This window comes from Nomia melanderi, chromosome 11 (assembly GCF_051020985.1).
Source record: "Nomia melanderi isolate GNS246 chromosome 11, iyNomMela1, whole genome shotgun sequence".
Taxonomy (NCBI): domain Eukaryota; kingdom Metazoa; phylum Arthropoda; class Insecta; order Hymenoptera; family Halictidae; genus Nomia; species Nomia melanderi.
In genome coordinates, this window is record NC_135009.1 from 4872921 (window position 1) to 4886559 (window position 13639).

Here is a 13639-nt window from a genome sequence, read left to right on the forward strand (position 1 = left end):
AATAAATTTCAATCAAGTACCTATTTCCCACATTTCTGCTTGGTTTCAGTTACTAAGAGGCAGTACATAAAACCATTTTTTGTTCGCGGCGGGTCTATTACGAAAGTTATTAAGAAAGTATAAATCTCCATTAAATATTTTATTGCATTCCACTTTACCGCATATCACACGTTTCTCGGTATAATTACGCGATATCCGCAGTCTACTGCGCTTATACATATGCTACTTGGAACACTATCTATACCGCTTATACAACATATGATAGTGGGGCATCATACAACAACGCACTACATATACCCAACGTTACAGTGTAGTGAAAGACAAAAATATATGCAGTTCTTACACCACGTTGCTGAAAATGATGCAACAGAAATCACGCGTAAAAATGGAGGGAAGTCTGCTGGTGTATCCGTGACCGATCGGGAAAACGCGTAAATCCGATTTTCCGTATTTCCGTTCGCCGCGCGCGCCGCAATCGTAAACGACCCGATTCCGCCTTTCGCCGTGGCCACGCATCGCCTCTACCAGAGTCTGGTAGAACCGTCGACGAGGTCGATCGATATCGAATTCACCCCCGCATCCCACGAGAGACACAGACTTAGGGGTAGGTGGAGCAAGGGGCAGAGGGGAAAGGTATGGGAGGAAGGGAGAGAGAGAGATTGCCACGACCTCGAGGGTTGTTGGCCTCGTTTCAAGCCCTCCGGGAATCGATAACATGTACGCTATCATGGTTGACGACGGGGTTGAAATGCTCCTCACGGGTCATGTATTTAGGTTAGCCCTGTGTGCACTCTAGACAAGCTGAAAGTGGCGTACGCATGTATGTATTGTAGAGAAATCATTTAATGGCTAGGTTAAGGAATGCGGTTTGATTGGTCAGTTCTTATATTTCTTATGATTCTAATTTGCTACTTATCATTATGGTTACACCTAACCAAAGCTATAAAGACAACACATAGTGGAAGACTTGTTGACTGTCTTGTCTCTGATGCCATCTTCTTTCAGTACTGCTAGGAGTTGACTAGGCTAAGGGATTCGGGTGATCGATCAGCTTTTCATTTCTTCTCATCAAATCTTATGTTTGTTTTATTTCTTAATTCCTGATATTTTTGATTACTAATTTACTATTCGCCTATACGGTTAGTAACCAATTAGAATTATGAAATTGTAAACTAGGACATCTATTGTTCCTGTGTCGTTCCGTTAGATGTGAAGTCATCTCCTAAATGTGCTATGCTCCTGTGGTGCACACGCTACATCCACTTCCGGACGTGAAACATACTCTCTGAGTTATATATTCGAATTACGAGGAAATTGGAGGGTTCTTGGGAAACTGGAACGTGTTAAGCTTAATCCTTCTGTTAGCAACAGGGTACACGGGTTATCCATTTTTGTATCGGGTTGCGGTTGGGTTGATGTATTACTACCATTTTGTTTGCTTACTTCTTTTCGATTTAACCCCGTTCTCATTTTGTCAAGGATACTTTTAAATTTAAGGATGGTATTAAAAAATTATTATTAGACCGCGCTTTTATTTTTTCAATAGTATTTCGAGTTTGCAGATAAATTAAGGACCATAACACAGTTAAACAAATGTTATACTTTTAATCAGCAACATGTTTACTAATATTGTGTATACTTTGCACAATGAGAATTAGTTTAACAAATTGAGATTAGTTTCTTATATACAATAACGTTACTATTTACTCACGATGAAACTTTTTTATTCATCAACATAGCCTTTTCTTCTACACAATTTATTCTCTAGATATTTTGACAAAATTATTTTTAATCCTCATTTTTTAACACCTTCACACCAATTTACTTTTTGAAAATAACATATTCGTGAATATTGTAATCCAGTTCGAACAACATAATTCGATGGCTAACTTAAGAGTTAATTCAATCGATAATTGGTTTTTATGAATAAAAAGGAAACGTTTTTAGTACACTTCTAGAAAATTGGGAAATATATTTTTGAATATTAGATGTCTAACTTCGAAAATTTTGCATTTGTTAGTAAATGTTTTGTATCGAATGATTTCTGTCGAGTCCCAGGACACTGGTTTCGCATTCACGTTCCACTTTCGAATGTGAGCACGCATTGCGTGCACTTAAAATACATTGGAATTGGAGATGGACGCGAATTAGGTCCGCTTAATATAAGTACTCTCTATTTTGCGCGTAAAGGTTGCACGTAAATACACATCGAAATTGATTTCGTGTTGTTACAATAAATTACTAAATTTGCACGTAAGTAGATCAGGTTAATACAGTAAAAACTGACACAGTTTAAATTCAAACATCTTCCCGCCGTTTTCTTGTTCTAGAAATGGCGGAGGATATTAGAGAAAGAGGTTACTGTTACTGAAACTGCATAAACTTGGTCTTTTTTCTTTTTCTGTGGTTTTTGTTAGAAAATAAACTTTATTCTTTCTTATTATACACAAGATGGTACATAAAATATTCATGATATTTTGTGCTCAATTCAAGTTCACTGAAAACAGATGAAAAACTTAATTTACAAGACTTGCTTAGTATTAAAATAAACTTCATTATGAACTTTGTTAGTATAACAAAGTGTTTTATTTAAACATGTCTGCGCGTTATTCACGATATCGTATGGATTATATCAATCTCCTCTTTTGAAGAGATGTTCAGATGAAGATGTTGAAAGTTTCTAGCGGTATATTTTCACGAATATAGACGATCAACTGGTTCAACAGGAAACGTTCGCAGCTTGAACGTGAAAGCAGACACGATAAGTGTTTGTATGAACTTATTTTACTGCTTTTTCGTCGTACATTCATTTGCGGAGTTATGACTCCATGAAATTTCGAAACATTGCGCTCGAGCCTCCATAAACTATTTTTATTTTATGCGATAATAAAACAAGCATATGGTTCCTTAAAGAAAAATATTATTCAGAAGGGTTCTCGCTGCTTCCATCAGAGCACATTTTGAAATATTTAATTCTATAAAGTTTTTATGTAATTCTGAAGTATTTTCAGTATTTACCGAATAGTTGAATAAATAATTTCTACATTGAAAGAAAGGAAGTAGGACTATTGAATTTCTCTTTTGTCATTTTTAAACACAATTTTTCTACTATAATTTTGAGTAAATTATTAATTACCAAGAATATAATTTTGTGTTATAAATTACCTAGCTTACTTTTGTATTTTTTTAAAAATGGAGTAAAAGTCGTTGTTTTACTATTCTATTAACTCAATGAATAGTAGGTCACACTGTTGACCCTTTCACATTATCGAATGAGGTATCTCATAAGCCGATTTTTTCTTGTTCAATTTCACAGAATACTAACTTGCTACCTTTCTTCTCGTCAAGCAATTTGAACAAAACATAATTTCTCTCTACTTAATAATACTGTACCTTTTGGTTACTTGAAATAATTTTCCATTTTATTTTTAAGTAATATCTATTCGTTATTCTATTGTTAATTTTTATTCAATTATAATGAATCTGCACAAATCTCAATATTTGTCACTGTTCGACCTACAGTAGAACCTCGATTATCTCATTTAACTGAACAACTGACAGTCACGGTAAATGAAGACTTCAAAAGAAACTTTTGAAAATATATTTCTAAAATTTGATTCTATATATTCCAAGGTACAACGTAAGAATCTAAATCATTAAGTACCAATTTAACCCCTTGCTCTATGATTTCTGTTACAATTGTGCTCGATAAATCTATCTAACTATCTAAGTGTTAACGACAGATGATAGGAAAACAATATTTAATTTATATTTTTAAGAAAGGTAAATAACAATCAGATTTGCCGAATGCAGTTTAACATTGACTCTGACACGGCATTATAGAACAAGGGGTAGATCGAAGACCTATTGCACTTCGAATTTAAGCCGAATCACCGTTTCATTACCAAGAAACAAAAGTATATTGTTCATAGTTAGGCCTAACAGACAATGGAACCACGCGTCACCGATCGCCGTGCCGTTTAACGCTCGACCTCAGACAATTTTGGTGCACGGGCGCATAGTGGCCGCTACTAGCATACCCCTTTCTTAACGCTCCTCTATTCTCGTACGCCGCCAGAATAAAAATACGAGATCACGCGGGCCAGACTGCCGTCTCCGGGACCATTGCCAGCAGTTCGCGAACCCGGTTCCCTCGTAAACCGACGCCCCGAAACAGGCGAAAGCATTTCGAGCTAATCTTAGAGGCTCGTCGCGCGAAGGGAGTAAAAGGTGCAAAAGCGGTGCTCTCTTGGGGTTTTCGCTCGTGGTTTTACGATCATGCTGGATTCTGGCCTTAGCCCCAGGTGAAGGCTAACAGCATGATGGGGATTCAGGATGCTAGGGTGCGAACGTACGTGAACCTGATGGCGCCAGTTCAAATGTTGTTGGGGTGGTTTCTTAACCTGTTAACTGTGGAATTTAGTTTAAAAAATCTCTCGTTTTGTGTGCACCAAAATTTAAAAATAAAACGTATACTTGTCAAATGCGGGACGAATGCACCTAGAGTATAATTTAATGAAAAACTAAAACAAGATAAAGAAGAATTACACGTTTATCTGAAAAAATAAAGAATTAATATCATTTCAAGCTTTAAGATGACGTGTATACTCGTCACAAGCAGTCAACTGGTTAACCCATTGTCCTATGATTTTTTTTTATTTTGTAGGAATCTTATAGGAGATTTATTACAACAATACATACACATGGGATTTGACAAAAAATTATGAAAATTTGATTAATTTAGATCCAATTTAATAATTTTATTGCATTATTCATGTATAATTATATAAAGTAGTTGTTCTTTTATAAATTTATATAAATTCTTGCACTGTGGTTCCTTTTACGATTGTACTTGGCTGAATAATTTCATTGCTGATCATTCGTTAGGGGAGGAAGAAAATTCCACCCTGGTTTTACCTCTATGTTTATTCTAAAGCATTATAATTGATAATGGAAATATAATATTTTATTTGGACTGAGTACAATCGAATGACATTTGTGTATGTTAAATTCTATGTGAGATTTTTTCCAAAAGTCTTTACAATGATATTGTAAGGGGGTTAATATTTTTGCGGAGGAATTAGTGCGGTGAGTTATTAACTTCTTCAAATTTGATATGCACAAATTGAGCTGTACATTTGCTAAAATGAAGCATTACGTAAGTACAATTATTAATTTTAAAAATAATTTCTGACATTTAACATTTTGATGGTTTTAGTAATTATAAGAATATGAAAATTAAAATCAGTTATTTTGAATATATTAATAATAGATAAAAATAAGGAGTAAAAATCAAAGTAATATAACACTTGTTGAACAGTGAAGGCAATTTACACTGAAACAATTTACGAAGTACCGTTAATGGGTTCGAATAATCTGTTTGTACAAAAATATCCAAGAGAAAAACTTCTGGTAAGTAAAAGGTTAAAGTCTCCGTTTCTCGAATCCTTGATCTTATCATTATCCTCAGTGGAAGAGAAAAATATATGTCACTTCTGCAAGAAGTTTTTGTTGAAACATTTTTTAATGGTCGTCTTGACAGCAATTTCAAGGTAGTCAAGTTTTCTATGTTTCTTGGTTTGGTTCGTTTATTTAAAGTTTTGCTTCAATTCAATCTGCTGACAGAGAAGGATCTTCTCTTGGAAATGGAGCTAAGTGTCAGCAGTGTCCCCATCCAACGCAATTACAAAGAGGGACACTGTACACACGTAGATGGTTTACAGTATTATCTTGTTAACTGGGCGATTTTTCAATTATAAACGTTTATATGAACACAATCAAAGACGGAGGAAATCAATTTGAAGGTATTTGTGCAATGTAGTTTACATTAACACTTTCAATGCCGTGTCATTCGCATGATACGGCTGCAGCCTAAAATGAAACGTCAACATGTACGACGTGCAGAACGTTAAATGGAATAAGTAAATTGAGTTGAATTGATCCTGATTTCAATACAAACAGTACAGTAAAATATCAATATTGTTTTACGTACGATATTATTAACACTACAACTATCGGGTAGTCGAATTGGCTATTCAAAATTTTTCTATAGAAACTTCGAGAGTGCATCTACTGAGATTTTAATCGATTTACAATTGAATTTGTGTATCACTAAATCAATTTCTCTAGAAATGTCTCGAAGAAACATCTGTTATCTCTTCAATAATTGTAAAAAAAAATCAGGAATGAGTCATTCAAAGAAACAGTGGTGGGAAACATGTCAGTTGTCTCAGTATCTAGAAACTCTCAGTGTATCATTGGAAGTCACCCTACTTTGGAAATTATAGTACAGGAAATTATACTACTTGACGGTTGTTGCTCTTCACAAGTGAACCAAACTGTGAGAATTATCGAACAGGCATGCAAAGTGTGTTTTCGCTTTATGAACGATATCGTGGAATACGTCATCGGTGCTGCTATAAAAGATTCACTCGTGACGTGATACTTCGATCTTGAATGTAACTTCGCGATACGTCATCACCTTCCATTCATGTTCTATTGAAAATTTCATTCACGATTGAACATTGTGCATGGCGAAACTTGCCGCAACTTCTGAAGGAGAGCCGCCTGAATATCGGAAAACTATTAAACCGTGTACATACAAACTGAACAAAATATTGAACGCTGACGTTTTGAATTGCTTTAATAACAGGATGGAAAGAAATGAGAGGTATACAGCTGAAACTGAAATATCATAGTCCGCCTATACCTCTGTCGCTTGCATTTCAATGTTCTGATGTCGTTGAAAGCGATATTTACTCTTTTTACAGAATTATCGACTGAGACTAATGGCGCGTATGACGTTCCGGAATAAATTGTGCACAAACTATTGATTGGATATCTTTTTTTTCAATTTTTATATAATCTAGTTTAAAATACCAGCGATATCTTTTCCTATGGAGATGTAATTTAAAAATACTGTATTTTTTGCTTGAGAATTGAAAAATCTTATTATTTATTTATATTCAATACTATAAACAAAGTAGTGTAGCCTATATACGAAATAAATTTATATATTTAGAAAAAAATTATATATTCTAGAGATATTCACTATTAATATCAATGACTTCAACTGATCTTTGAAACAAAATTAGAAATCCTGAACTGATAAAGAAATTCAAAATTTAATGAATTTAGAATTGATTGAATGAAATGGTACCGAATTAATTTCTAAACATAATATAATCTTGCAAATATAATTAACAGTCGTCATTTTCAGTTAATATTTTCATTGTCAAGACCGATATCCGGAAATACATGTGCTGTGTCGTGATACGCTGTCGTAACAATTGAATTTGATTAAAATCTATTTCTATTTTCGGCTCAGAGTATGATAAAACTGGCTGACCGTTGGCCCTGTTACAAAAATAAACTTTCCACTATTCCATTTTGCAGCAGCAACTGTTAAGGACAGTGGAATATAAGACCACCGGCAAATCGATTCGGACCTCGTCTATGTATAGTTGAAAATACGCAATAAGCGCAACTATGGACTATAATAGTTTGACCGTTTTGTTTATGTAGTTAAAAATAATTCATTCGCCTTTAGAACCGTCTACTTTTACGATTGCGTTACTAACGCTTTCAAAAGCGGCACAAAGAAAATTATCCTTTATTAGTAGCGGTACGCCTTGTTCTCTTTTCCTTTCACTTCGATTCGACCGAGATTCATAAACGTGTCCACCATTTGTGTTTTTACAAAAACACTCGCCTTCCAATCTTAATTCTCGCCAAACCCATCTTTCACTTTGAAAATTCGGATCGTGTATTTTCTACGAAAAAAGTCGTCTATGATAAAGAATAATTGGTTAATTCGTTGTCAACGAAAATATTACAAAAATAAATATTAATTAATAATAATAACAATATTCATAGATATTATTATTAATATTAATAACGTGATACAAATTGAGCAAAAACTATTTTCACAGAATCTACATAAAATTTGACAAGGAAACAATACTAGACGAATCCGAAATAAAACATATCTTCTGTTTATTAACAAATAAATTTGTAATTTTTTTGGGAAAAGTTTCGTTTGAAAACGACAAACAAGAATATTACATTTACGGTCCACATCGAAGCGTGAAACTTCGTTCAATTGAAGCACATTTAAATCGTAAAATATACGAGAGCGTTATCAATGTTTCGTAAATGCAAACGATGATGTTAAGTAATGGCTCTCGGGGTCATCGATCGTGCAGTGCTCTTACACAAATGGTATCCGAGGTAATTAGGTCGTCGACGACTAATGGGGATCGTGTTTATCTTCGAGTCGAAAGTTCCGCGGATTGCCCGTGATTGTGTAAATTCGAGCTGCGCTGAACTTTTTTCCTCCTTTTTCTTTTTATTGTCAATGCAGTTGCATTGCATTGCGAGATGACTTCATCCTGCGGTTACGTCGATCCATTGCGTCGCGGAGTTGACGAAACGATTGCTTTGTTCTACGTTCACTTTCCTCCGAAGCTTATTATCAATTTAATTTACCTTCGACCGATTAATCGTTCATTTCACAACTGAAATAGAAACGGAATTTTTCGACATGTACGTGAGCACTCACAATTCCGTGAAATGTTTCCGTCAATTTTGAAATTTTCATTGGAAAAAACAATTGTTTTATCAACATATATTCTTTTCCATTTTGCTTGCGTAATGCCTGTTATCGTAAACAAATGTGTAAATTTATTTCGGAAACGGTTTCAGTGTCTTGAAAACTAATAAAACAATAAATTCCGAAGTTTCTGGAAACATATTTTTTTCGTTATATTTTATATGTTCAATTTTTAAAAGTTGTATAAATCTAAAATTGAAATGATCATTTAATTATATATTTAAAAATATTTATTTAACGTGTTAAATGCTGTGTCGGTCACTGATAACCGACGCTTCTGAGTTGCTTGAAAAGAATTACAATATGCAAGACGACTGCTGTCAACTAAAGACATTTAATAACACAAAATAAGTTAATAATGGTGTAATATAAGAATTCCGATGCCAAATAATTAATAATTGTTCCTATTTACCTTTGCTACGAACGAAAAAATCGTGTATAAAACGTTCATGATTCTCGTGGCGTTTAACGTGTTAATGCTAAGAAATGTTTATAACAAGCATCGGGTAGTATATCGTCACGCAGCACGACTCAAGTCATCTTCAAAGACGTACCTCAATCAACATTCCATCGGATCTGCGAGCTGTTTCCGTCAATTAAATGTACCATAGAAAAATTGCATAATAGGTCGAATACCGTTTGGTATTTTGTGATTTTTTCACCATGATTTCCTTTTCTAAGAATATACCAAGGTTTTCGCATTGCTACTTGATAATGAAATCTACTGCGCATTGCCAATGTGTCAATGATGAAATCCTTGACATTCTCCCACGACCTTCTGTCGACACAGGAATCTCGTTTTATAATCGCCAGCTATTATAATACCTTCGTTTGCATTTATACTCTTTTACCGCAAAATAATCATTTGGGATTAAACAATTTTTCCGATCTACATTACTTTCTTGCTTGTGCAGGCAGGATGTCTGTTCGTGCTCGCCGAGACGAAAAACCTTAAACAGAAAGAAACCGATGAACACGCCGATATATAATACGATAACGTTTTTTTTTAAATTAACCAGTGAACTGCGTTCAACGAGTATACACGTCACGTTAAACTGAAAATAATGCTAATTCTTTCATCGATAAATTATTTATTTTCTCAGATAAACTTGTCATTCTTCTTCGTTTTGCTTTAGCTTTGCGTTAGAATATATTATAGGTACATCTGATCTGCATTAGACGATTTCTTTGCGAACATTATCAGAGATTTTTTAAATTACATTCCACAGTGAACAGGTTAACTTGTGCTAGGAAACAGAGTTTACGAAATTGTGAAATAATAATGCATTGCAGGTCAATAATGAAAATGTTTGAATCAATTAATGCTTAACGTGCCTGATAACGACCGATAATTTTTAATGAGTGAACGTTTGTTGTAAGGTGGCGTAAAATATGAATATTCATGTTGAAACACCATGTTTGAATGCATGTGTTCAGTAATTGTTCTTAACAGTTTACTAAACTGATTGCAGTGCCAAGTATTACTTTCATTGCTATAATTTCGGTATGGATTTTTAAATCAACAGTTTGAAAATGATTAATGACTTTTCGTTTAATTAGTCGCAAATTTTAGAGATTTTCGCTTTTGCCTCAAAGATAGAACAATTATCAATAGTAATGATGAAGATATCGATGATGAAAAAATGTATTACACAAATGATTTTTTTTAATTAACCTGCCGTTAAAATAGTGTACTAAAATCATTAATAATAGCTTAGTTTATAAAATAAACCACCGTTTATTTGACATTTAATCAATATATTCTATATATCAATTGAATTTCGCATATTAAATGCATAACGAAGATTTGATGATTTATATTGGATAAATAATAGTTACATTTATTTTAAATTCCAAATTTTCAAGTTGTTTATATGAATACAATATATCAATTTTGTATACTCATCATTTATTATTACGGTCATTTCGAGCACAGGATTTAATCAAACACTACGAACGTCGCGCTACAATGATTTTTGCTGTCCGTAATTAAACGGTTTACAGTTCTCGCGGCAAGAATCAATTATGCCAGTTAGCTATACCATAATCCAAATAATCTTCTCCGTTCATCTCGTAAATCATCCAGTCGCTACTAGTAGGAATCATTCAGCTCGTACAACTCAAATAACCATGTAATATAATCAGTGTATTGATTGTTTCTCTAATAAGAATTTTACTGTGCGATCGATTTATTAAGTTATAACATCTCGAGTAGCCTATCCATCGAATTTCCAATAAAATCATGGAATCATAATTGTATTCATTTTCATTAATTCTTTATTAACCTTTCTAAAACAATGTATCTAGTTATTTATTCCAATCGTATTAATGTAATAAGTATTTAAATAAAGGAGCAAATACACGTTCTCTTCAATTTTTCGGAAATAAGAAAATTCTATTATTTTTTACTAGTATTTATTTATTATTATTGATTATTATTCACTATTATTTACCATTATATATTTACTATTATTTACACATAAATAACACGTTTATACCGATCGACTTACATTTCCTCCCTATCTTATCGATTCAAAACCAATCGAAAAGAGAGAACAAATCCTAACCAGAATCAGTAAAAAATGGGAATTTGTTGGCATATCAGCCGATCAAGAATCTTCCTCTACAACACGAAATCTCGGCGGGTTGAGCAATCGGTTACACAGCGGTCACGCGGATTATTCGAAATAAAAGATTCAGAGCGTGTCCCGCGGTCGTGTCGGGGCTTTCTTTCGCGGGGAAAGTAAAAGTGGCTCGTTTCGTGCCAAGGTGAGATCCACGGTGAAACTTATCGCGGATGTCCTTCGCGGTTCGTCGTGTCTCGCGCCTCGTCCTCGGTTTTCGAGTGCACCGCGTTTGCCAGGGGATTCCCCGTGCGACGATTCTTGTTTACCCGGCGAATTCAGGGATTCCTTAGCCGCACCTGTCCACCGTCATCGATTTTTCCATATCGAGCCGATTAACTGGTTAAATGCGGAATTTAGTTTTAAACATCTCTTACTGTGCGTGCGATAAGATCAAATAATGAAGTGTGAATCAAAAAGCTAAAGCCGAACAAAGAACGATTACATGTTTATATGAAAAAATAAATAATTCATCGTTGAAAAAGTTCTCGCACTATTAAAGCTTGATATGATACTCGTTCTTTCAGTGATGAATTTTTTATTTTTTCAGATAAACATGTAATTCTTCATGTTTTGCTTTGGTTTTTTATTGAAATATACCCTAGGTGTATTCGTTCCGCATTTGGCGAGTACATACACCTTGCTCCTGTGACTTTTTGTTTTTTCGATTGACTCAGGACGTGAGAGGCGCACACTATGTGTTTTTCGATGTTTTCGATTTCACATGTGCTGTGGTGACGATTATAAGTATATAGTACGAATATATGCGTTTCTTGGCGTTATTCAATTTAGCAAATCTGAGGAATTACAATTACAACTTAATTACGCCTTGTGCCAATTAATTTTAGAACTACCATACCAGTCAGGATGACTGGTTCTAATTCTCTAATTTTACAATTACAGATATTATAAATAATCTAACAAATACCAAAAATTCAAATAAATGTACTCGTATAATTTGTATAAGAAGTACACATTAATCGTATCAAATAGTCTCACTCGCGATTATTCTCCGTGTGAAACGTGATTGTGTAATTTATTTTCTAAATCTTGTTTTCGTCAAGAAATTTGATTGAACACGCAACACTTCAGTTTTCTTTGTAATAGTTCTGTCCATAAAGTCGCGACAACATTAAATAACGTAAGCGTAAGCATGTGAAACGAAATAAATCGTAAGGCAAGGAGTTAATATCTTTTTTCTCGTTCTCTGTTTCAGTTGTAACCCACCAAAACAACAACATGTCTGTCACCACATCTGTGCAACCTGCCACCGAGAGTCTGTCTCGCCATGGGTAAGTTCCCTACTTTCTTCGTTACGTGAGAAATCGGTGAAACGGCGATGAATGTAATTTAACGCCTGGAACATTCGCGCCACGCGCGCTGTAGCTCGGAATTCCTTGTATCCTCGGTGGTAGCATTATTTTTTGAAAAATAATCGAAGCGTTGTATAATCTCCTGCGAGTGGATTTTTAGGGTCTATTGAATTGATATGTTCCTAGGAAAATGAAAGGAGAAATTCAACTTTCAAGTCGTTTTCTTGCGTTGGAAAGATGTTCCTTCTTTTCATGGATGTTGAAACTCAGTAAAATAATAAAATGCATTCGAAATTAAGAAAATTGGAAATTAGAAATGAAAAATTGATACTTTAATTTAGCATGTTACACTTTAAAGTATATGCACACCCATTGACAACTGACAATTAATCCATTAAAAATCTATCGTCGTTTTATTGTTCAAATTCAAATACTAGCAAATACTTAGTTTTAAAGAGGATAGTATTTTAATAAACTGTTACACGAAATTCTTCTGAAAATAGATACAATTTTATATATAACATAACATTCTAAAAGTGTGCATTAACGACAAGAAATAAAAAATAAAGTAACATACATGCAAAAGTCTTTAAGAAATATCCTTAAACTAAAATGTCTAATGTATTGTATTAGGTGATCATATACAGTGTTAAAGACCATAAAGAATGCAGTTGTTTGTATTTATATATTCACATGTTATACATTTGCATATTCGTTCTTTTCATGTTTGTATGTTCATAATCTATAGACGATACGAAAGAATATATTTTAAACTAAACGAAGCATTGCCTTTTTTAATCCTAGGAAATAAAATAAGTATTAGAAGCGCGCATTATTTATAGGTTTACGTAATAATAATGTACATTAAATGCGCACAAACGTGTAAGTATTTAGAGATATATAGTGCAAAGGTCAAATATATGTAAAGTCACGTTCTCGTGACACCGGCCAGTAAATGTTGGGTCAACGTGTTCGCGTATACGTGATAACGGCCGTTGAAATATAAACATTAAGAGCGGCCTACAGATTCCGTTTAAAAATAGAGATGTAGCCGTGCGCTTAAACGAAACAATACTTATTAAGAAGGTAGA

At 33.9% G+C, this 13639-nt stretch overlaps 1 protein-coding gene across 6 annotated transcripts in view; it reads left to right on the forward strand.

The window, feature by feature from the left end:
* Window positions 1–13639, forward strand: part of Pino (protein pinocchio) — a 122713-nt gene that overhangs the window by 94533 nt on the left and 14541 nt on the right. For all 6 annotated transcript variants that reach the window (XM_076372246.1, XM_076372248.1, XM_076372244.1 and 3 more), the window contains exon 3: window positions 12452–12527. In XM_076372246.1, the coding sequence (XP_076228361.1) occupies window positions 12452–12527 (76 nt within the window). The remainder of the gene's footprint in view (window positions 1–12451; window positions 12528–13639) is intronic.